Below are 24,683 nucleotides of genomic sequence, written 5' to 3'. Positions count from 1 at the left end.
GGTACAAACACAATGTTCCAAAACTGCTTGAAGAAATAGTCAGACAGGTCAAAATGGAAGAATACCAGCAGGCCCTTGTGGAGACTTTAGAGAGGAGATTGACATCCTCCCCCTCCTCTAGCCAGTTGTACGCCGACAGACTGACTTCCGCAAACCCAGGACGACCAGGAGGGCAGCAAACAACGCAAGCTGCAGCTAGTGCCCAAAAGGGAACGGTATCGGCAGTGTCCTTGGAGTGGGAAAATTTTCTGACACCCATGCAGCAGCAGCCCACTGAACAGGAAGCGTGCAGATCCACCTCCAACACCGATCGCCTGGAGAAGATGGTCAAGGACTACATGTCAGATGACGTAGCTGTGTCGAACAATCCATCTGCACCCTTCAACTATTGGGTATCGAAGCTAGACACCTGGCACGAACTGGCAATGTACGCAATAGAGGTGCTGGCTTGCCCGGCAGCCAGCGTTATGTCGGAACGCTGTTTCAGTGCTGCCGGAGGCATCGTCACAGATCGGCGTATCCGCCTCTCCACAGAAAATGCAGACCGTCTGACTCAAATTAAAATGAATCAATCCTGGATTGGAAACGACTACGCAACACTCCAGGACCCCAACCAAGTAACATGACCAATGAACATCTGGGATGGTGTAGCGTTACCGGTCCCTGTTTATTGAACCTCTCATCTGTATTACATTTATGACTGCATGGCGGCAAAAAGCATTGCTGCTATATCCGCACGCTTTTTGTCCTCATGCAAGGCCTGGGTTGTTGTGTCTCACAAAGCGTGGCCTTCTCCTCCTGCGCCTGCTCCTGTTCCATCACGTGTGCTGCTGCTGCTGCTGGGTTAGCGTTGCCGGTCCCTGTTTATTGAACCACTTATCTTTATTACATTTATGACTGCATGGCGGTACCTCATGCAAGGCCTGGGTTGTTGTGTCTCACAAAGCGTGGCCTTCTCCTCCTGCGCCTCCTCCTGTTCCATCACGTCTGCTGCTGCTGGGTTAGCGTTGCCGCGTGGTCCCTGTTTATTGAACCACTTATCTTTATTAAATTTATGACTGCATGGCGGTACAAAGCATGCTATCCGCACGCTTCTTGTCCTCATGCAAGGCCTGGGTTGTTGTGTCTCACAAAGCGTGGCCTTCTCCTCCTGCGCCTCCTCCTGTTCCATCACGTCTGCTGCTGCTGGGTTAGCGTTGCCGCGTGGTCCCTGTTTATTGAACCACTTATCTTTATTACATTTATGACTGCATGGCGGTACAAAGCATGCTATCCGCCCCTTCTTGTCCTCATGCAAGGCCTGGGTTGTTGTGTCTCACAAAGCGTGGCCTTCTCCTCCTGCGCCTCCTCCTGTTCCATCACGTCTGCTGCTGCTGGGTTAGCGTTGCCGCGTGGTCCCTGTTTATTGAACCACTTATCTTTATTACATTTATGACTGCATGGCGGTACAAAGCATGCTATCCGCACGCTTCTTGTCCTCATGCAAGGCCTGGGTTGTTGTGTCTCACAAAGCGTGGCCTTCTCCTCCTGCGCCACCCTCCTCCTGTTCCATCACGTGTGCTGCTGCTGGGTTAGCGTTACCGGTCCTTTTTCCTGGAACCTCTTATATGTATTACATTTATGACTGCATGCCGACAAAAAGCATGTTACCTGTGCAAAGAAAACAGACATTTCCCGCATTTAAAAGACAGTTTTCCCTTTGAAACTTTAAAATCGATTTTCTCAAAAACTATAACCTCTTTTTGCTAAAAAAAATTTTCCTCTTGTACCCACTCCCAAGGTGCACATACCCTGTAAATTTGGGGTATGTAGCATGTAAGGAGGCTTTACAAAGCACAAAAGTTCGGGTCCCCATTGACTTCCATTATGTTCGGAGTTCGGGTCGAACACCCGAACATCGCGGCCATGTTCGGCCTGTTCGGCCCGAACCCGAACATCTAGATGTTCGCCCAACACTAGCCCCAACTGTCCCTCTTTTGGAGGGGCAGTCCCTCTTTGGGAGCCCTTTCCCTCTGTCTCTATTTCCTCCTCATTTGTCCCTCTTTCAGGACTTTGTCCCTCTTTCTATGTAAATATCTATCTATCTCTCTCTACTAAAAAAATGTTTGATTGTAAACTTTATTCCCATCCTTTAAATTCATATGAACATTTTAAAATTAGTAATATATGAAGGAAAATGAACCAGGATAAAAAGGACCAGCGGGGTTTGAATTATAAAACCTATTTTTCTCATGAAATCTTTGATATGCGTGACTAGGGGTGTGATGGGGCGTGATCAGGGGTGTGGCTTAAGTGTCCCTCTTTCTCATCTCAAAAAGTTGGGAGGTATGCGTCTCTCTAACACTCTCCCTGTATCAGCAGCAGCTTTTGTCCCCTACACTGACTACAGCAGACTGTAAAAATGGCCAATGGGCGCGAGCCTTTTATGGGGGAATGCAGAGTGTCCCAGTGGGGAACGGGATGGTCAGGTCCGATTGGCCGTCCTCCTGTCCCACCTGAATTCAGGGTGGAGGGTAAAAAAAAAATGACCCTATGGGAAAGTATAGGGCGGGTGGATGCAAACGGCACGTACGGTTTGTGAGGTGTACAGTTCTGCCATTCCTAGTGCAGACCAAGTGAAGTGATGTGAATGCCAGCCAGTAGTGTGACTGTGATCTTATGGATCAGAGTTTTCTCTGCTTCTCTAACACTCATGGCAAGTGCCTGGCTGGTGCAGTTGACAGGAAGTGAATTCACTGACTTCAGCTTCCCATGAAGATAAAAAAATTACTCAACAAAACCAGTAGTGAGACAAGCTATGCAAATCATTTTCAAGCAATAACTTCCACCTGCTTCAGGGGACAACTCAGGCTGACACGAAACGCCTCATATAGCTTATAGGACAGTGTATTGCCATTTTTTTATTTTGTTTTTTTTTCTTCTTTCTCTTCTAGCGATTGTTACACAGCCACAGCCACACACTTCCATTGTGCTGAATATGCAGGGAGGCTCCCATGACCCGATGGCTATGGGACCCAGAGGAGGGCCTATGGCCTGTGGCCCCATTTCATGGAGCAGCGGCCTCTGCCAGTGCTTTGAAGACCTGCCGATGTGTAAGTAAAGGGGGTGGCAGGGCTGTTTGTTTACCCGCTGCCTGTCTGGTCCCTTGGAGGGAGGGGAGGGTCAGGGCGCTTGGACTTGAGGGGCCTCATGCAATATTTTTGCAGGGAGGGGGTCCCCATACATGGTAGTTACGCTCCTGCCAGCTGCAAAAGTTAACCCTCTATGGGGCCTGTTTTTAACAATGTCCTAAACTGGGTCAAAGCCAAGTATGGGGGAGGAATCTGGGCAGTTAAAATTGCCATTCTGTCCTCTGACGCTGCAGCCCTCATTCTCATAAGACACCCGGGCTGGCTGATGTCGGGTATCGGGACCCGTTCTCTTGGGCAGTGTTGCTTGCGGATCTTCGCCAAAGTCCTTTTTTCACATCAAAAATACTAATTTTTGATTTAGAGAAAATATTCGCAAAAATACATTGTATGTTCACAATATGGTCAAAGAACAAATTTTTCTTTCTGAGGCAAACCTTTTGCGGAAAAAACTTTTTTACCACGGAGAGTCAAAAAAATCTTTTTAGCGTGAAAATTAATTTAAAAAAAATCACAAACTTATTAGAAAAAATTATTTTAAAGCATTTTTTTGCTCAAAAGTCGAATTTTACATTTTCGTGAAAATCAATGCAAAAAGAATATCGGCATTTTCACTCATCACTGCTCTCGGGTGGCATTGCTGGGCCATGCAGTACAGCCGTGCTCTGTCGCTATGCAGGGAGGCAGAGGGCTAACCGGGAAGTGCAGATGTGGTGTGATGCAGTGGGCGGGGTGACTGCTGTGCACAAAGAAACTGTTTTGTTTTGCTCGGCTGAGTTGATCCGCCAAGCAATGGTCACTCGTCTGCGGTTGTCGTACACACGCCCAATTATCGGCTGAGGCGGTGGCTGTTGGCTTCCTCAGCTGACTTTAACCTCTTCAGGACCACAGGCTTTACCCCCACCCCTAAAGACCAGGCCATTTTTCACTAATTAGGCCACTGCAACCTTAAAAGAGTCATCAGGGAAAATGTAATAAAATAAAGTGCTACTTACTGGGGGCTTCCTCCAGCCCAAAGCTCTCCCTGCAGCTCCGTCCCGGTCCCCGGCGAAGACGTCAGGGCGGACTGCGCAGGTGCAGAACTACTGCGCAGTCCGCTCTGACCCACGTGGCGGTGATTGACAGCGCCGCTCGCACAGGCGCAGTACAGGCTGACCTGGAGGTCGCCCTGACGTCATCGCCGGGGACCGGGACGGAGCTGCGGGAAGAGCTGCCGCGAGGGACATGCTGGGAGCTTGGGGCTGGAGGAAGACCCCGGTAAGTAGCACTTATTTTATTACATTTTCCCTGACTCCTTTTATGGGCTCGCTGCAGGGCCATACAAGTCAGCACACAAGTGATTTTTATTTCCCCCCCCCCCCCCCTCCTTTTCTGCCCACCAACAGAACTCTCTCTGTTGGTGGGCAAAGATCACTCCCAGTATCTATCTATAGAATCTATCACTTTAGAATGACATGTGTCCTGGTGAGGCCACCTCTACAATAGATTTAGGACTTCCTGTGGAGCTGTAATGTACAGCAATCCTAAATCATGGCGGATGAGACCTCCTGAATACTTGATATACTCTTTCTTGAAGCTGCCATACAACATGTAGTTGTTAAATGTCTGACCAGCAATGGTTAATAATGAAGTTCCAGACGAGGTGCAGAGACTATAAAAACTGGGCAATTATGGCATCAGTAAAGTCATTAACCTACCTGGTGCATGGGAGGACTGCCCCCCCCCCCTCCCCCGCCTCTCATTTATTGATTTAGGGCTGGTACATTGCCTGGTGCATTCATATTTTTGTATAAGGTGAACCACTAGGCAGGCTGAGGGAAATAAACCCCCAATTACTGAGCAATTAGAGGGTGGGCAAGCTGGTAAATATACACAGCTTGATGCAGAACAGAGGCTTGCCTGCAGGGTTCATGGGAAAAAATCTGTATGGTCTCTCACCATTGTTAAAATGACTGCATGTGCACAGCTACATAAGGTATTGCCTAGGTTGAAAAGCTTTCGACAGGGTTGCTCGTGAACTACGCCAGTGCGAATCTACGCGTCGTAGTCCACAACTACGCAACGTAGTTCATAGACAAAGTTTAAAAACTTTGCATACGTATTTTCGCGTAGTTGTAGTGCCGCTATGCGAAGCTTCGCCCGCTACGCATAGTTGGCGTATGTATTGCGAAGTCAACTACGCGTGCGGTAACTGCGTCTATACAGATGCATGCGCAGAAATATCATTGCCTTTCTATACGTATACAATTCCACATCGGGAGGTGGAATGTGCGCATATATTAGTTCACCTATGCACATAGTTAGCGGATTATTGCGGAAATTTTTCGGCATAAGTGTCCGCATAAATTACGCTTTGCACTACGCGAAGCTTCCATATTTTAACGCGTAGTCTACGAAATGCAAACGTAGCGAAGTTTCTGGTTTTGTAGCTGTAGTTTGCGAAGCTTAATTGCGTAGAACTACGCGTAGTTCCAGCGTAGCGAAGTTGGCTGACTACGACCATCCCTAACTTTTTGACAGTCCCTAGACTCCTGATGGGCTGCTGGTAGAGGAACGATGACTGCAATGGAAACCCTGGCCGTTGTAACTCAAAATGTATTACATGCCCCCTGGTGCCAGTGCATTTATACTTTACCTGTCACCCTATCTGAGTGTTCTTGCTGTATTTCCCACATGACTACTGGCATATAGCACGTGTGTGATGTCTGGGCTGCCCTGAAAATGGCCTCTAGTTTGTGTTTTCCCTCCAGGCCAAAAGGTCCCAGTCCTCCCCTGCCCTGGTGATATGATTATTTCTAGATTTTTAGGGTTTAAAAGCAGGGGGGAAAAAGTCAGGCTCTGGGATAACTGCTCCTGGCTTCTTTTTTCCACCCCGAGCCTGGTTATTGAGGTAACACGACAAGCCTCAACCCAAAGGATATAGTTCTTGGGACAGTTTTCTTACAACCTGTAGTCCAAGAATGGGGACACTTGTTGGTACAAGTAATTTGAAACTGGGAGAGGAGGAGCAAGGAATCAACTATCACAGCTGGGAGGGGGGGTTTTCTTGTACACCTGAGAGAAATGTAAGCTCTTGAGCAATAAGCAGTTTATCCCTAGGCCTGCCCAAAGGATAGGAGTAGGCAAAAGGATAGCTTGCCACTTGTTTAGAAAGCGTGATTAAAGTACTGCTGAACTAAGAGGAATATTGAGGCTGCCCTATTTATTTTCCTTCCTTTAGTGTGCACAACCAGTGGCCTGTCGCCATGGTTTCTATTGATGTGCACAAGTAGTCAACATGGCTTCCAGTGGTGGGCACAAGCAGTGACCTGTCACCATGGTTTCTGGGAAGCACTCAGTGGGTCTCAAAAACGGGCAGGAAAGGAAATTTGGAATTACAAATTTTAAATAGCTTGAGTATGAATGTGATATGCAATCTCCTGTTTAACGAAAGTTGGTTTACTGTACAAATCTTGCCTGTATATATCTGTGAATCTTTGGTTTTCTTAGCAGAACTTGCGTCTTTTCTTTCCCCTCAGGTTTGATTGGTTGTGTGTGCCCCTGTTTGTTACCCTGCTACGTGTCTGCTCTGTTTGGTGAGCTATGCTGCCTCGGTTTGCTGCCCGGCGCCATGTTTGCATTGCGGACAGGAGTTAGAGAGCGCTACAGAATACCGGTGAGCCAACCTCAAAAGGACCAATAAAATGTATGCCATGTAAGGGCCTGTTTCCACTAGCGCGAATCCGCATGCAGACAACGCATGCGGATTTGCATAAGCAATACAAGTGGATGGGACTGTTTCCACTTGTCAGTTTTCATGTGCGTTTTTCTGTGCAGGATTTTTCTGCACGGTAGACCCTGCAGAATTCGCCTGCGTGTGGAATGCAGGCGAGTCGCAGGCAATGTATTTAATAAGGAAATCGCATGCGTTTTCGCGTGCGATTTCGCATTGAAAGTAATGTAAATTAACACAGGCAGTGACATTGTTAAAATCGCATATACCCTGCCTATGCGAAATCACGGCAAAAAACGCATGCTGAATCACATCCGCATGCGATTTTTGTCAGCGGAGATATGCGGCGATTCCGCACCGCAATAGTGGAAACGGGCCCTAAGATGTGTCTTGACATGAGTGCATTTCATCCCCAGAAAAGCTGCCTTCTTGATTGTCAGAAATCTGTGTTACCTGTGACCCTCTAGCAGTGCTTTTCGAAGCATTTGTGATTTGAAATGCTCCTGCTTAAGTAATGCTATGGACAGAAAAGGATTAAAATCAAATGGAGCCCTAGGCAAGATAGCAGTTTTTGTCCACTGCTGATGGTCACCTGGCTTTTTTAGTTAGATTCGGGGGGTAGCATCCAGCTGCCTAGAATTGCCTTGTGGATGATATGGGTGTGATTCCCACTCGAGGGATGTGATATTAAAAAACAAACAAAAAAGCCATTCTACCAGGGGCTTAACTACAGGGACACGCAGCCCCTGCCCTGAGGTGTGTGGAAGCCAACTACGGTACTAACCTACCCGTCCTCTGATACTCCAGATCAGGGACTCTGCTGTGTGGCTGAAGGTTTTTTTTTTTTTTTTTTTTTTTTTTTTTTTTATTGCTCAATCCAATGGCCTGTCATGGAATTCTCCTGTAACTGTTTCTTGTTCAGTTAAAGAGGAACTCCAGTAAATATTTTACTGTTGGCAGGTGATGTAGTTTTTGGCAGTTGGAAACAGCTGTAAACAGCTATTTCTCACAATGCAACAAGGTTCACAGACAGGAAACTGCCAAAAGTTCGAACTTTACTTGTGGGAGGGGTTCCACCACAATATCAGTCATACAGTGCCCCCCTGATGGTCTGTTTTTGAAAAGGAATAGATTTCTCATGTAAAAGGGGGTATCAGCTACTGATTGGGATAAAGTTCAATTTTTGGTCGGAGTTTCTCTTTAAGAACTTAGAGGAACTCCAGTGAAAATAATGTAATAAAAAGTGCTTCATTTTTGCAACAGTTATGTATAAATGATTTAGTCAGTGTTTGCCCATTGTAAAATCTTTTAAATCCCTGATTTATATTCTGACATTTATTACATGGAGACCTTTTTACTGTTGGCAGGTGATGTAGCTGCTGCATTCTTTTTTTGGCAGATGGAAACAGCTGTAAACAGCTATTTCCCACAATGCAACAGAGTTCAGACAGGAAACTGCCAGGAGTACCACAGTCCTCAGTTTCTTGTGGGAGGGGTTTCACCACATCAGCCATACAGCGCCCCCTGATCTGTTTGTGCAAAGGAATAGATTTCTCATGGAAAAGGGGGCATCAGCTACTGATTGGGATAAAGTTCAATTCTTGGTCAGAGTTTCTCTTTAAGAGTGAAAAGAGTTGGCTCCTTCAATTGCAGTGTTGTAGAGAAGCAGATGGGTAGCTCAGTTTAAGAAATTCATTCTAATTCTACTCTTCAGAAACTTGGGGATGCCCATTCCTGAAACACAGTACTGCTCCCTCTGGTGCACCCTCTAACTGCCTACACCACAGCACAGCTTCACTATGCACCCCAGTTTACCTAGCTACCCAACTACTCGCTGATGCAGGGGAGGATGGGGAACCTTTTTGAACTGGGTGTAAAACGCAACCCAGAGGAGCAGTGGTAGCAATGGTGGTTGGGCCTGTGCTCTTGTAGGGACCCATACCAGGCCTATGCTCTCTGCATTTTCTTCTGTCCCAAGTGCCTCTGTGCTGGTCACATGACTCTGCCCACATATATTACTATGCCCCCAAATCGCATGTCTGTCATCGCAACGCTTAGTTACATCCCTCACAGGAACATTCCTGTGGGCAGCTTGATGCTTTTCTCTGCCCCCTCCACAGCCTTGGCCAGAGCAGCAGGGAGAGGAGGAAGATGTGTCAGATGCCTGCTCCAGAAAGGCCCCACCCCAGACAAACAGGTGATGAGCCATGGGTTGTATAGTAGTGTCAAGTACCTCCAATAGTGCTCACTCGCACGCCTCTCCCACCTGACCCCTAGTAAGTCCCTCTCTCCACCTTGCCCCAGCATCAATTTCATCAGCCTTAATAGTCTTCCTCACTCTATGGCTGGATCCACACTATAAGCGCTTTTGTGAGTGCCTACGTTTGATTAGCGCTTGTTAAAAAATATTAAAAATTAAAAATGTAGGCGATCATGGCTCCCCCCTCCCCCCCCCCCCCTCTTGCTCTCTCTCTACAAGCGCTAATCAAACGCAAGTGCTCACAAAAGCGCTTATAGCGTGGATCCAGCCTGCCTGGGGACTCAACACGCTGTGACCATGTGTTCTGCACTATCAAAGGCTTCGGAAAAGAGGTGGGTTTTTAGTCTTTTCTTGGGCTCAGTTCACACTACAAATCGCAACCGCTAAGCATTTTTTTCCCCTCTATATGCGTTTATTTTGTAATTACCCCCCCCCCCCTCCCCCCCCCCCCCCCCCGAGGTGGGCTCAAAAAAAGAAAAACAAAATGGGCTACCTGATCCGCGGGGCTGAGTGGATCAGGTAGCCGCAAAAAACGCTGCTCTCGTGGGCCGCAATGGCGCGCTTTCATGACCTCTGGGTCATGATGCTGCGCTGAGATACTGTGTACTCAGGAAATCCTGCAGGAACGACCCTGGTGGGCGTTTTAAACCTGGGAAATCCTCTGTATTTTGCCTCAGAGTTGTTGTTGTTTGTTGTATTTATAAAGCGCCAACATATTATGCAGCGCTGGACAATAAATATATACAATGATACAAGGATGACAGACGTAACAAGGTTATACAACATAGAACAGTCATATAAGGCAAATTGTACAAAACACCTGATTATGCAATATGGGCTAGCAACAAATCTTGTCGCTAAACTCGGGGAGGGGGGGGGGGGGCTAAAGCGCAGCGGTGGGGCCGATGAGCGGCAGTTGGGGAACACAGAGCCATGTCATTAGACAGAGAACCCGTCCGTGTCCTATCTGCCCCCCGAAGATCCACCTCTGCATTTTTTTCAAAGCAAAATTGCTTTAAAGAGAACCAAACTCTCAGAAAATAGTGCAGGATGCACGATTGGAAAGAAAACACTCACATTGGATTTCATTACACAAGCCCTTTTAGAGCGCTTTTAAAAACGTTAGCAATTTAAAAAAGCCTGAGCAGAGATCCTGAGAATAACCGTTTAAAAACGCTAGTGTGTCAAAAACTGCTTTGCTAATGTCTGTCTTTGGGCTTGTTCACACCAGAGCGATGTGATTTATTTTTTTTTAGGTGTCAAAAATCTCTTTATTTAGCGCAAGTTAAAACAGGTATCATTTGCATAATCATAACACCTTATAGGACACACAGGTCCTAGTGGATAAGCTTAAACCAGAAACAAATAAAACAGATAACATATCAACAGCTGAAATAAACTCCATAGCAAGATATGGAGTAATTAACACTATAATATATGGTTACATTAGCATACGGTACTGATTCCAGGGTTCTTGTGTTTGGGTTTATTCCTAAGCTATGTATAGATAATGTAAAACAGTTAGGGTTGAGTAACAATTTGGTCTCATACTGATTTATGGTTAACTGACAGCAGTAACAATGGGTCGTTCAGATTGTAGGGGTGAGGAGTCCCGTGAGTAGCGAAATATGGTTAGTTATTTGGGAAGAATCTAGGTGTTTATGCCCCTAAAGGTTAACCATGGTTGCCAGGTGTTTTCAAAGTTATCTAGTTTATCGTCTATTCTGGCATTGATCCGTTCAGAGATCATAGTTGATTCGATGTTTTTCATGATGGTCTGAAAAGATAAGAGGGGGGTCCTCCAGGATGCAGCAATATGGACCTTTGTAGCATTTGCAATATGTTGCGTAAGTCTATGTTCCGGTTGGGTCATATGTGGGGGTTTGTGCCCTAGTAAGAGAGTTCGGGAGTCCTTAGTGATAGGTCTGCCAAACACCCTTGTAAGGAGGGAGTTAGTTTTAGACCAGATTCTATTAACTTTAGGGCACGTCCAGAATATATGTGACATAGAGCCATCAGCGGTACAGCCTCTGAAGCAGGCCCTCGAGTTGCTAGAGTCAATTTGGTGGAGGCGAAGGGGGGTAAAGTATGTCCTATGGAGGACCCTTAGCGAGACCTCTATATGAGTGCTATGGAGGCTACCCTTAGCTAGGGTCGTAAAAGATTCCTCCCATTCCTCGTTACTCAGTTCAAACTCCAAGTCAGATTCCCATCTTAGAATGTAAGAAGGTTTTACCCCCCGGTTAGGTTGGTTTTGAAGTGAGTAAAGTAGGGAAATTACACCTTTTTGAAAGGGGTTAGATCTACATGTGACTTCAAAGTGTGTAAAGGGGTTATCTAGCGTATTGGTTAATAAAGTACGCATGTAATGTAATATCTGGTAGAGCCTGAAATGTTCTGAGGATGGGATATTGTATTTGGAGATCAGCTGCCCGCTGGTGGGTATTCTTCCCCCAATCAGGAAGTCTTGTAAAGTCTGGATGTGGTGCGATGACCACCAGGAAAAAGCCTGTGAATTAGTTCCACTAGGAAAGTCAGGGTTATGTAGGATAGAGAGGAGTGGAGGGCATGGTGTTTGTAGCTTGATGAGGTAACGAGCTTTGCTCCATATGAGAAGGGTATGGTATGTTAGTGTTAGTGGGAAGATGTTCCTCAATTTTTTTTGTGGCCAGAATTTGAGGCCTATAGAGAACCTTTCCAGGAATATGGATGTATCATTTCGTTCTCGATTTCAACCCAAGCAGGCATCTGATCCCCTCCATAAATTAAAGGTAGTTGAGCTAGTTGAGAGGCAATAAAATTATTTTTTAAGGTGAGGGACAGACAGACCACCATCAGTTTTATGTAAATGCATACATGACTTAGGGATGCGGGGCTTTTTGTGATTCCAGATAAAAGTGAAGATCTTTTTTTGAAGTAAAAGTATATCTCTTGGCATGAGAGGAATGGGAAGTACTCTAAAATAATAGGTTAGCTTGGGAAGGAGGGTCATTTTGACCGCTGCTATACGCCCTGTCCAGGAGAGTTTATATGTGTGCCAGATGTCAAGGTCCCTAAGCAGACCAGGTATGACCCGTGCATAGTTCCACTCATAAAGCTTAGCATTAGAATTGCATATGTTAACACCCAGATATCTAAGGAAATGTGGGTGATGCTGGAATTTAAAGGAGGAAGCGATTTGTGTGATCTCAGAGTGGGGTATATTACATGAGATCATTTCTGTCTTGTCTACATTGACTTTTAGACCTGAGATCTCCTCAAATTTCTTGAGAGCTTGTAATAAATTTGGGATGGTTGTGGAGGGATTCTGGATTGTCATTAGGATATCATCAGCAAACATGCTAAATTTGGGCTGCAACTTGCCTAGGTCATAACCCTGGGGGCTTGAGGGGTGATTTAGCTAAGAAGTTCAGTGTTTTAGTCAGCGGAGGTACTAGTAGATCCTTAAATTTTTTATAATAGGTCGAGGTGTAGCCGTCCGGTCCTGGGGCTTTCCCCTTCTTGAGGGATTTGATAGTTTTGAGGACTTCCTCCTCAGAGATTTTAGCGTTGAGGGATTTAATGGCTGTTGTGGTTAGTCTAGGGAGGGCACTTTGTCGTAAATATTTTGTAGTTTCTAATGACTTATCACTGTCGGGCTGATTATACAGTTTGGAGTAAAAGGAATGGAATGCTTGGTAGATTTTGACAGGGTCACTAGTAATTTGTCCATTGCTTAATTGAATCTTATGGATAGTGTTAATTTTTTCCTGTTGCCTTAGTTTTCTGGCTAACCAGGCATCCGGCTTATTTATGTATTTGTAACAGCGTGCTTTGGTCCAGGTAAGGGCTTTCTCTACGTGTCTGGACAGGATGATGTCTAGTTGAAGCCGTAAGTTGATAGGTATCTGCTGGGGGACTGTTGGTTTACCAGTATAAGTCTATGGATCCTGTGCTCCAGGTTAGCTTGAGATTCGGTATTTTTGCGGTGCCTTCTTTTAGCTGCAGAGATTAAATGGCCTCTGGTTACAGCTTTGTGGGCTAGCCAGCATGTGAGAGGGGATACTTCCTCTGAGTCATTTTCAGAGAAATAGTATTGCATTTTTTCATTAATATCTGCTACAATTGTAGGGTCTAGTAGAAGGGATTCATCCAGTCTCCAAGTGCGTTGGAGTTTCAGGGAGGAATTCACGTCAAGCCCAAGGATTAGAATGTCATGGTCAGACCAAGCGGAGGGGATATGTCTGAGAAATAGAAGGGCTCTGATTAGGGTAGTTGAGACAATGAAATGGTCTATCTTAGAGTAGGAACCGTGTGGTGGGGAGAAATAAGTATAGCTTCGTTTACTAGCATAGAGTTCTCTCCACGAATCAGCGAGAGAGGCTGTATGAAGAGATGAGTTCAGGGAGGCTCTCTGTGATTTCGAGAGTTTGTCAGGGGATTTGTTGGACTTGTCGAGAGAATCGTTCAGAGTTAGATTAAAGTCTCCGCACCAAACTATTCGTGAACCAAAGGACAGGTCGATTTTATTAAAAATTAATTGGAAAGTTTTGAAGGCTAGTTCTGGAGGGGAATAGCTATTGATAATGTATATTTGTTGTCCTTGAAGAGAAGCTTTTAAGATAATGTATCTACCGTCACTGTCTATAGTTGCATCTAGAATTTCGAGTGGGAGGGAGTTGTGGATCAGGACAGCCACACCTCGACGTTTAGTTTGGGCATTTGATAGGTAATATTTTGAATAGTGGCGAGATAGGAATTGTGGGAAGGAGGAAGTTGAGAAGTGAGTCTCCTGCAAACAAATGATGTCAGGTTTATGTTTTTGATAGTCTAAAAACGCTTTCTTCCTCTTCTGCGGGACGTTAAAACCCCTAACATTATGTGATAAGATTGTTAGTACCATTGATGTGATAAGAGAGCGATACTAAGCTATTGGTGAAGATATGAGACCATTTGTAAGTTATAACAATTAACCCTGTTTGGAGTAAAGCATAAGAGGTTACCCTGGAATCGAAAGTATGAAGGTTCTAGGGCAGCCTGTAAAAGAACATGCTGCACTAGGATGTCACTTAGTGACAGGAAGTAAAGCCAGAGGAGGTACATAATCCTCCTTAAGGCCTCTTCAGAGGGACAGCATAGCCTGCCAGCCAGGAACAGAGCCCTAGATAACATAAACTTTTGGGGCCCATTGACCCCCATATAACTGATTTTTCTAAACATTGAACAGCATTTTAGATAACACACAGAGAGAACAATAAAATAAAAAATAAAAAAATAGAAAATAAAGAGAAGAAAAAAGCACATTAAAGCATAGGGTGCGGTTCTCTCCCCAGGGTGGTAGCATGGCACCCCGTAGTCCAGCCCAGAGCCCCCCGGAGCAGGCCCGGGCCCAGGGGCCCAAAGGGTGCGGCGGCGATGGGGGGACACACCCCGCCCGTAAGCGGGGCCCGTCCCCCCGACCCCCGCCGCCCCCCGGGCCCGGGCATGCCCCGGTGCCCCCAAACCATCTCTCGCAATGAAAGTCACCTTCGGCATTGAGGAGCAATGAGCGTGCGGCCAGCGTCAACCTCCAGGATTGTAGTGGGAAGGAGCGGCCATGCAGGCCTTCTTACAACGGTCAAAGTCAGTGTCACATAAGTATGCCTTTGGAGAGAGGTTTCAAAGAAGTTTTGCGGAAAAGTCTTGGGCCGCATGATTTAGAGCTCCAAGTTCGTGAGGAATTGCATACTTAATATGGCATAAAGCGGGGCCGGCAGTAGGCCGCCAGGGCGAGACCCAGGAACCCAGGCAAAGTTAATCACAGGGATGATATGGGAGAAATCCGTAATCCGTAATACAGGCATAACATTAAGAGATAATGGGAAAGCTAATCAGATCGTGGGCTGGAGGAGCGACGAGGTACTTCTGACCATTCTCTACGGGGTCTGGGGCCTCGCTGTGGTTGTGGGGGGCTTCGGGTACCTCAATTCGGATGCCGGCCTCTTCAAGAACGGACTTACCCTCCTCCAGGGACTTGATAGAGTGAAAGTGGTTCCCCAGGGTGAAGTTCAAGGCGAATGGAAAGTTCCACCTGTAGCGTACTCTTTCGCGGGTGAGTGAGAGGGTTATCGGTCTGAGTAGCCTTCTCTTTTGCAAGGTGACCGGGGATAGATCCGCGTAGATGTGGACGGAAGATGGAACTCCAGGTAAGTCCTCAAGATCCCTGGCTGCCGTCATAATTTGTTCTTTCATTTCTCCATAGTGCAGTTTTAAAATGACGTCTCGCGGAGTATTTGGGGTTTTTGGTTTACCCAGGGCTCGGTGTATGCGATCAAACCGCCACATCTCCGGATCCACTTGCAGGAGCAGTGCTGAGAACAGGTTGGTAGCCACCTCTTTAAGTGCTTCAAAAGTTTCGGGGAGGCCGCGAATACGCAGGTTTGATCGCCTGGCCCGGTTTTCGTATTCCTCGAGCCGAGATTCTGCGGCCTCTACCCGGGATTCAAGTTGTGTGATACGCCTCTTGTCGTCGGTTAGTGCGTCTGCCGCCGAGTCCATGCGGTTCTTGAGGACTCCCACCCTTTGGCCGACTTCATGCAATTGGGCTGAGATGTCTTTCACAGCTACCGCTAGCTCCGATTTGAGCATCTTGCCTATATCAGCTAGTAACTCCTGCTTATCCCAGGAGGGGGACTGCTGGGCATCCCGTGGGGGTGTTCTTAGGGAGCCATCGGTCTGGCATTGCTTCGTTTTGGTGGAGGGCGGGGAGTTAGTGCGTGAGGCCGAGTCATCCGCCATCTTGAGAGCGCTTCTCGTAGAGGCCCGGGAGGGAGTAGAAGGAGGTAAAGTTCCCTTTGAGCGTGTTCTCTTGCTTTTTGCTGTTCGGTTCCCCTTCTGTGTCATATCATGCAGGCTTGGCTATGATCCGGGGGTCAAAGTGTCCGTGTTAGCTGAAGTAAAGGCTCTTTTGTTCCCGGCTGTCAGCGGAGCTCACACAGGACACATCCTGCCTCGTGAGCGCCGCGCATGCGCCCCGATTTATTTTTTTTTACGCAAACGCGGGTCCTGCAGCATTTTTTGTTTTAATTTTTTATTTCAACATGAAATTGATTGGGAATCAGCCTGCGGTGTATGGGCAGCTGACAGATCTCACTCTAATCCAGCGGTTCTTCAACTTTTTTTGGGTGAGGGCGCCCTTGATGGCTTTGAAATTTTTTCAAGGCACCCCTCGGCAAAAACTACCAAAATACCATTATGACCCTTAATAAGTAGCACCCTCTCCAAGTAGCTAGTGATGCCTATTAGGCAGCATCCGCCTCTAACTAGTCAGTGACCCCCCCCCCCCCATTATGCAGCCCCCCGAAAGCACAAAAGGATAAAGAGTCAACCCTGTAGACCACAAAGACATTTCCCCACATGGGGACTGCAGTAAGTAATGGGATTAAAGGTTAACTGGCAGGTAATGCAGCTGGTTGCATTACCTGATGGCATTGTACAAAGGATGGGGATGCATGCCGCGGCACCCAGTTTGAGAACAATACAATAACATTTCTATAGCGCTTTTCTCCCATAGGACTCAAAGCGCTTAGGCTCTCTCAGATTCAGTAATTGGTAGTTGGATGAAGTATTCACACAAGTTATATTTCTGCAAATGCCAAACTGAACAGGTGGGTTTTCAGTCTGGATTTAAACACGTCCAGGAATGGAGCTGTCCTGATCTGTTGAGGTAAGGAGTTCCAAAACGTAGGGGCAGCATGACAGAAGGCTCTGGGACCAAAAGATTCCAAGTGGACTCCGGGTATGACTAGATTATTAGAACCTGTGGATCTGAGAATGCGGGGATTGCTACGTAGCTGCAACATATCTTTCTTGTATCCAGGGCCCAGATTATTCAGGGATTTAAATCTCAGTAGGCCGATCTTTGAATAGGACCCTCCATTCTATAGGTAGCCAGTGAAGGGAGTGCAGGTCTGGCGCTATGTGGCAGTGACGGGGTTGGTTGGTTAGCAGTCTGGCAGCAGTATTCTGTATCAGCTGTAGGCGGTGCAAGACCTTTTTTGGAAGGCCCGTGTAGAGAGCTTAGATTGTGTAGATTAGAACCCCTGCTCTAATCGGATGCCTGTGTTGAAGATTCTTTGTAGTCTTTTTGTAGAGGTGTTGTTGGATTTGGAACCTTTTGAGCTTTGTGGTGTGATGGGCTTTCCCACCTGATTTGTTGCATTTTGAGACGCTGTTATTTTAGCTTTGTTACACAGAATTCCTTTTGATTAGCTGTTGGTGTTTTCTCTGGTCAGCTTTATGGTGCCAGTGCCACCTCTAGCTGAGGTTGTTTATAGAGTTGCCATTTGGCTGAGTGGAATTTTTTGTTTTGTTTATTGTGCTTTTGAGTGATTTCGCCTCTTCTTTCATCAGGTTTCTGAGTTGCTCTTTGAAAAGGCAGAAGTGTCTTTCTGAATAGATAAGCTTTCTCTGGGGATGTCTGGTGAAGGGTGGGATGTCATCAGACATGGTGCAGACTCTTCTTCTCTGGGGATTGTCTCTGCATGAAGATCATGACCACTATTGATGTCAACAGAATATGGCTGATTTGAGTTGCTGGTAAACTGCAGAATGCCAGGACTACATAGTAGAATATGCCTTTTTGTTCAAGGGCTAGGAAGAGTCGGCAAACTGTCTCTGGATTGTTTTGAGTTAGTTGCTTTCCTTGAGGTACAGATTGCCCAGCAAGTTTTATGGTGACACAGAACTCCTAGGAGTGTGTAATGCTGGGCATAGACGGGTTAGATCCGGCGGCTCGATTAGCCACCGGTTCGACTCCCGATGCGTCCCCGCGCCTGCCTGGATCGATTCCCGCTCATCCCCGCGGGCGCTTCCTTATCTTCCGCTTGATTTCCGCTATTGTCCGCCCGGGGGTATCGAGCGGGGAATCGATCCGCGCGGTTCTCAGACCTGTCAGATTATCAATCGAGCCATCAGCGGCTCGATTGATAAGAAGAAACGTACCGTCTATGACCAACGTAAGGGGCTAAAAAGGACCCAAAAGCCAGCTTACAAAAATGCTATGCAGAGCAGAAATGGGCCTTCTTAAACCAGGTGTTTGTGATTATTCAGGTTGGGGTGTGCTTTGAGGTGTCCCACAATGCATCCCTGCTAAATATGCAAAACGTCCCTTTGTTGACCCTGAAAGCCAAACACCTCCAGAACTGCTGGAATGCAATGTCGGCTTATGTGTTTTGTTTTTTTTTGGTCCTTTGTACCGGTGCTGGCTCACACCGCAAGAGCCTTTTAAGCACTTGTGATCTTACAATCTCTTGCTAATGTAATGCTCTGACAGAGGCGCTATATCTGGCTCTTTACCCGACTTTGCTCCCTCCAAAAATTGTTTGCCTGAAGAAGCGGGACTGTTGCCCATGAAACGCGTTGCACTTTTGGAGCTCATAATAAATGTTACTTTAAACTTGAAGTAACCTGCCCGTTGTCTGGCCATTTTTTCAGAAGGGAGGTGAGTCCACCCACTTCCCCCTTTTTAACAATTTTAACTAATTTTACTCTACTTGGCGCCTCTGTTGTTATACCACATAATTGTTTAGTCCACCCTTGATGGAGGGGTGTATCCCCATTTCCTTCTACCTACAGAGAGCGACTTCTTAACCCTGAGCGGGGTCAGGTTACAATTCTCCCCGCCTGCTTATCCAGTGGTTGCCTTGGAGGCGACCTGTCCTTGTGAGTATAACCATTGTGTGTGTTTGCATCAGACATCACCTCATTAACATACTACACCATATCGGGCTCTCTGTTCTCCCCCCCACTCCCCCCTTTCATTCAAGCTAGTCTGTATGCATGTTGGATTAGTGTGTGTCTGCAAAATTAAAGCAAATGTAAACTGAAATTAAAAGTCAGATACTTGCCTATGGAGAAGGAAGGTTCTGGGTTCTATAAAGCCTCCCTGTTCCTCTCAGTCCCCTTGTTCCATCGCTATCGCCCCCATTCAAATCTGCTGCCACGGGAGGCTTCGGGAGCCCCAGTGCGCTTGAAGACGGGAGGCTCTGTACTGCACGTGCGGGAGTGTGCAAATGGCGTGCTCACGCATGCGCAGTACGGAGCAGCCGTCTTCAGGAGCTCCCTGGCTCCTGAAGCTTTCAGAGGATACTCCAAGTGGTACTCGACCAATAAGCTCTTGCAGGGGTGACAACTTTTGAATGGGCGGCAGTGAGGGGAACAGAAAGGCTCAATAGGACCCAGAGCCTTCAACTCCCCAGCTACACCCGCCGCCCCACCCCTCCGTGTTTTTTTTTTTTTTTTTTTTTAATCATTGCATTCCAGCGATTCTGGAGGTGTGTTTAGCTATCAGGGACAACAAAGAGATGATTTGCATATTCAACAGTGATGCATTGTGGGACTCCTCATATGCTCACTCCAAACTGTGAATAATCAAAAATACCTTCTGTTTTTGTTTTGTTTTTTAAGAACTTAGGCAATTTTTTTTTCTTTCCTTGAGCTCTTTGATTGCTTTTATTAGCAGGAGAGTAGCTTCTCTCTGAGGTGTCAGACCCCCTGCCAGCTGTGTGGGACTTCTCTGCATCATGGCTTGCCTTCTTTGTTTCACTGGTTTCAAGGTTTCCTTTGTAAAATCCCCATGTTAATGTTTTTTTTTTCCTTCTTTCTATAAATAGAGCAGAGATGTCCTTGCATTGGAGGGCTCTGCTGCAGGTCTGGCTGGTTCTGGAGCTGGTCTCTGCTGCAGGGATGCTCTTTCGAGCAGCTACTCCTGATTCAAACAGCTGAGACAGGGAGTTAACTTGCCCAGTTGCGTTCCATTCGCGTCACATGTTGCATTTACGTCCTTCCTCCACTTCCTCCTTCTGACATGTTTTTTTTTTGTCCTGGAAAGCAACGTGAATGGGACACGTTTCCCACAAGCCGCAGCAACCCCCCCCCCCCCCCCCATTCCCGTCTCCCACGGTCACAGCCGTTTAACATTTCGAATCCAAGTAGCTACTAGAGTCTTAGCAACTCAGAAGAGCGTCCTTACTCTGCTGATGGGATCTGCCGTTTGGCTGGAGCTGTCTGCTGCTTTTTGCTCTTCCTCTGCATGACAGTTTATCCTTTACCATCTATTCATTCAAATAATTATATAATGAGATTTTTTTTTTTTTTTTTTTTTTTGGTCCAATTGTTAAAGGTAAGGAAATTGATAGAATAAAAGTTGGATAACACAGTTTGCTCCCTTGTAATGGTCTATGCAAGAGTTCAGTCCTTGGATTTAAGCCCATGTTAATAAATGCAAAACAGACTCCCTATAATTTACACCTGAAAACGCAAGCGGTTTTTTGCACTTTTCTGGTAAAGCGCTTAGAAAAGTGCTTTTCCAGAGCGGTTTTGTAATTCACTCCTTGACACAAGTCAGGAAGTGAACTCTTTGACCCGGAAAATAATAAATACAATGTATTCTTAAACGCAAATGCAATTGTTGCACAAAGCATTTTTGTGAGAGTTTGCGGTTTTCCAATACCTTCCATTGAGGCAAAAAATGCCTAAAAAATGGTCCAGGCAGCACTTTGCTGAACGCACAGTGCATGAACCGTGCTGATATAAACCTTCTCATAGGGATTCATTGCACAAGCGTTTTGTGGGCAATTTAAAAAATCGCCTGCGTTTGAAAAATTGCCAAATGCCCCCTAAGTGAGAGCAATTCTAAAACGGTTAGAACATCAACCTCACTATGGTTCACCGTGGCCCAGGTATGATTTGCGGGACTTTGAATTCCATCTGATCCAGGATCTGTTAAGATGCGTACACACCTAATAACTGATGTTGGGGATCAGGACCCATTTCCCCTTGGGCAACATTGCTGGACCGGCCTGTAGAGACACCTGTCGGCTATGAATTTGATGACTTGTTCTGTGGAGTGACAACGGAGCAATGTGTGTGACATCACACGGAGCGGCGTCTTCAAAGAAGTTGACCGTCAGTAGGCCATGTACAAGCAGTTGTAGTCTAGCACCAGTGCCCCAACTAGCTCAGCCCATGCTTGTAGCCAGGGTGTTCATTGTCAAGAGGGAGTCTTTAAAAGTAGCATGCTTTAATAAATAGTAGCATGCTTTAATAATAGTGTGGGCACAGATGATCAGTTATAGTAAAGCTGATATAGCTGGCTGGGAGGGACCCTGGTCTGTGCATAATACCGTATGTTTGGTGGAGCCAGTTGCAAGACCTTGTTCCTGGTTGGTTGAGCTTGGTGCCAAGTGAAGACAAAAGGAACACCCCATGAATTGCATGGCTTGAGTGTTCGGGACGGTCTCACATACTGCATAAATTCGAACTGCTACTTGAACCTAGTTTCATTCCATTGTTGCAGGGTAAAAATCAATGTAATCAGCACTAGACACTGGCAGCCTATGGTGGGGTCTAGGTGGACAACTCACTGTGCCTCCGGATACAGTATGCAACAGTAGACAGAAGAAAGGCAGGGTCCAGGCGCCACATTGCAAATATTCCACAATTTATTTCATCCCACAAAACGATACATATACAAGGCTGGTCTGACAGCTGTTTCTCCATCGTCGCTTGCGAAACAGCTGTCAGACCAGCCTTGTATATGTATCGGTTTGGTGGGATGAAATAAATTGTGGAATATTTGCAACAAATCTGGTGCCCGGACCCTGCCTTTCTTCTGTCTATAGTTTCATTCCATGTTCGAAATTATGTGTGATAACTATGAGCAAACCTTGATGACCTCTTTCTGCTATGTCCTAGTTTATACCGTATATGTTGATACTACTGGATATTACAACCCCTGAGTGGGTATTCAGGCAGTTTTAGTTTTTTTTTTTTTTTTTTTTCCCCCCTACTTACAAATGTCAGAGGGCCCATTCACACTAGAAGCGCTTCTCTGAGCATTTTGCAATTGATTAGCATTTTTTAAAATCGCTCACATTCGTTAAAATTGCGGGGAAAAATCACCAAGATTTTCGCGTACACTATCGCAAAATCATGGCAATTTTTTCACGATTTTTACCATGATTTTAATGAGTGAATGGGAGTGATTTAAAAAAAAAAAGCTTATCAATCGCATAACGCTCAGAAAGGATCTTCTAGTGTGAATGGGCCCTAAAGGTTTTTTTTTTTTTTTTTTGAAACTAAAAGACAAAAGGAAAACTGGTTAGGAGCCCTGTAAGAGGTTTAGGGGGTAAGTTGGGGGAGGCTAGGTTAGACACTGGGGTCTGGGATCGGCAAGGGGCTTATGATGGGTAGAAGATTAAGGGAAGGTGTCAGGAATGGGATGCCCTTAGGTGGTGGTGGGGGAGGTGTAAGGGTTAGGTGTGGAGAAGATGATACACTGATGAAGTGACCCACGTTTTATTTGGCAGGAAAGTGGTACTGAGCCCAGCAGAGTCAATCGGTAGCACACATCCAGGGGTGTAACAAACCATGCAGCCTCCCTTCCCTAGGAGGATCCCCCCCCCCAAAAAAAAAAAAATGTGCATGTAATTAAGGTGCTGGGAAGTTTGGGTGCAGGGTGACGCTGAAAAATCGGGACGCAAAATTGTTGGATGTATTGGCATCTAAATAGAAATGAGATGCAAATTCTGACTGGCATGTAAATTGTGTACAGCTTGCAACTGGGCCAATTTTATGCACTTGTGCCTGGTTTGCACTGGAAATTTGTGGCAAATGGATCTGATTACCGGGCGATCAGATCCGTTTGCCGCTCAGCTGCTTCTGTTCGTTTCCCCACACCAACACAATTCCGCCCCGACCCCATCACCAAAGTGGATTTTGCTGGCTAGAACGGTGTGAAGATACGTTCTGTTTTCTCAATGCCCCCAATGCAGCGCTTCAGCTTTCATTTCTGTTCTGCTGGGCTCAGCAGTCCGTAAAAGTTGCTGCAGGAGGAAACTTGCCGTCTGTTTAATGGATCGTGCGGAACAGATCTGTTCTAACAGACCAAAGTGAACGGATCCAAAGGTTAACATTGGCTCCATTCGCATCTGTTAGCTAATGCTAATGTGAACCGGGCTTTACTGATTTTGATTGGCTTAGTTCCAAACTGCATACAACCTACTTGTCAGTTTGTAATGTTTTGCACCTCTTTGATTGGGGGGCTAGTTGTGGTTGGAGGTCTCTGTTAAAGCCATGTGTATCCTCTTACATTCTTCCTGTCTCTCTGCAGGGTAGTCTCCTGAACGACTATTGCGCCATCTGCTGCTGTACAACATGTGCCCTCTGCCAGATGGCGCGGGAGGTAAAGGCAAGACAATGGCATGACTGCAGGTTTCCTGTCCCGCCCCTCTGGAACCAACAGCAAAGGAGGTGGAACACATAGACTCTTCACTTTATTATTACGTGTATTAAGATATTTATAATAAATGCTTATTTATACCTTTATGCACCTGGTCTTGTTTGTCCATCTTCCACCTTTAATAAAGTGAACCTGTATCCAACTTATGGAGTGAGACTAAGGCTAGGTTGACAGTGGCTGTTGCCTGAAACCAGAGCCAGATCATCCACAAGGCAATCCTAGGCAGTTGCCTAGGGCCCTGGTGGATGCTAGCCCTCACCAAATTTTTACTAAAACGCCAGGTGACCCTCAGCGGTGGGCAAACCAAACACTATCTTGCCTAGGGCCCCATTTCATCTTAATCCTTTTCTGTCTGAAATGGAAGGAACAAAACATACATGGTCACATACAGTGAAGCATAGTCAACACAAAGTGCGCTTGTTAACAGTGAAGCATACTTTTAATTAACAATGCCACATGTGGTTGTAGCCCAAAGCACCACAAGCACTCTAAATGTTGCATAGGTGGTGCATTATAGTGTGGCAAGCCGCAATACAAAGTGGCCATTATGCCACATCGCTATGCACTACTGTGAATGTAGCATCCACATGGATTTATAATGAACCGGATGCACATGATAGTCAGTGTCCATCTATTATTCACAGCGTACATTTGAAATCGGCGCCGGTAGACTTGGGCGCAGGATACAGCCGGTATATAGCTGAGCCTGCTTCTGCACAAGTCCCGGCCGTATTAATTACTATTCCCCCTGCAGGCCGCCATGGATAGTGGGGGAATGAAATAATTCGGCTTCCAGCAAATGCTGCAGGTCGAATTATTGTGGTTTTGTTTTTATTTATTTATTTTTTTTAAGCAACTTCAGCCGACGTTACTCACTGAGCGCCGCTATAGACTGATTCCCATTACAGTCTATGGCGGCTCTGTCTGCGCCCAAATCTAGCAGCGCTGAAAAGCACTGCTCCGTATTCATACACCCCGTTGTGCATCTGGTCCTCTGCTGCTGCCACCACCACCGCTTGGGTCTGCTGCAGGGTGCAAGGTCTGCTATACAGCCAGGCCACAGCAAAAGCATTATGGGGCTACCCACTGGATTGCATTGCAACAGACCAATTGGCATTAAGTCAAACAAAATAGAAGACTGCACACAGACAGCTTCTTCAAGTAAGCTGTATTAAGATCATACAGTTAGAGTATCAGGACACAAAATGTTTCAGGCAACACCCTTCCTCACGTTGCCCGAAACATGTTGTGTGCTGATCTGTAAGGGCTCTTTTCCACTATGAAATGCGATCGCGATTCCGATCGCAATCGCGTTTCAATTTC

At 46.2% G+C, this 24,683-nt stretch overlaps 1 protein-coding gene across 4 annotated transcripts in view; it reads left to right on the top strand.

Moving 5' to 3' along the window:
* Positions 1-23,409, top strand: part of LOC137522925 (cornifelin homolog B-like) — an 80,089-nt gene extending 56,680 nt beyond the window's left edge. For 3 of the 4 annotated variants that reach the window (XM_068243080.1, XM_068243079.1, XM_068243078.1), the window contains 3 exons: positions 2,934-3,092; positions 6,647-6,783; positions 23,232-23,409. In XM_068243080.1, coding sequence (XP_068099181.1) covers positions 2,934-3,092; positions 6,647-6,783; positions 23,232-23,384 — 449 coding nt within the window. In that variant the 3' untranslated portion in view covers positions 23,385-23,409. The remainder of the gene's footprint in view (positions 1-2,933; positions 3,093-6,646; positions 6,784-23,231) is intronic. The other variant, XM_068243081.1, reaches the window with a different exon arrangement.
* The last annotated feature ends 1,274 nt before the right edge of the window (positions 23,410-24,683 follow it).

This window comes from Hyperolius riggenbachi, chromosome 6 (assembly GCF_040937935.1).
Source record: "Hyperolius riggenbachi isolate aHypRig1 chromosome 6, aHypRig1.pri, whole genome shotgun sequence".
NCBI classification, from domain to species: Eukaryota; Metazoa; Chordata; class Amphibia; order Anura; family Hyperoliidae; genus Hyperolius; species Hyperolius riggenbachi.
This window is presented reverse-complemented; position numbering and strand designations above follow the sequence as displayed.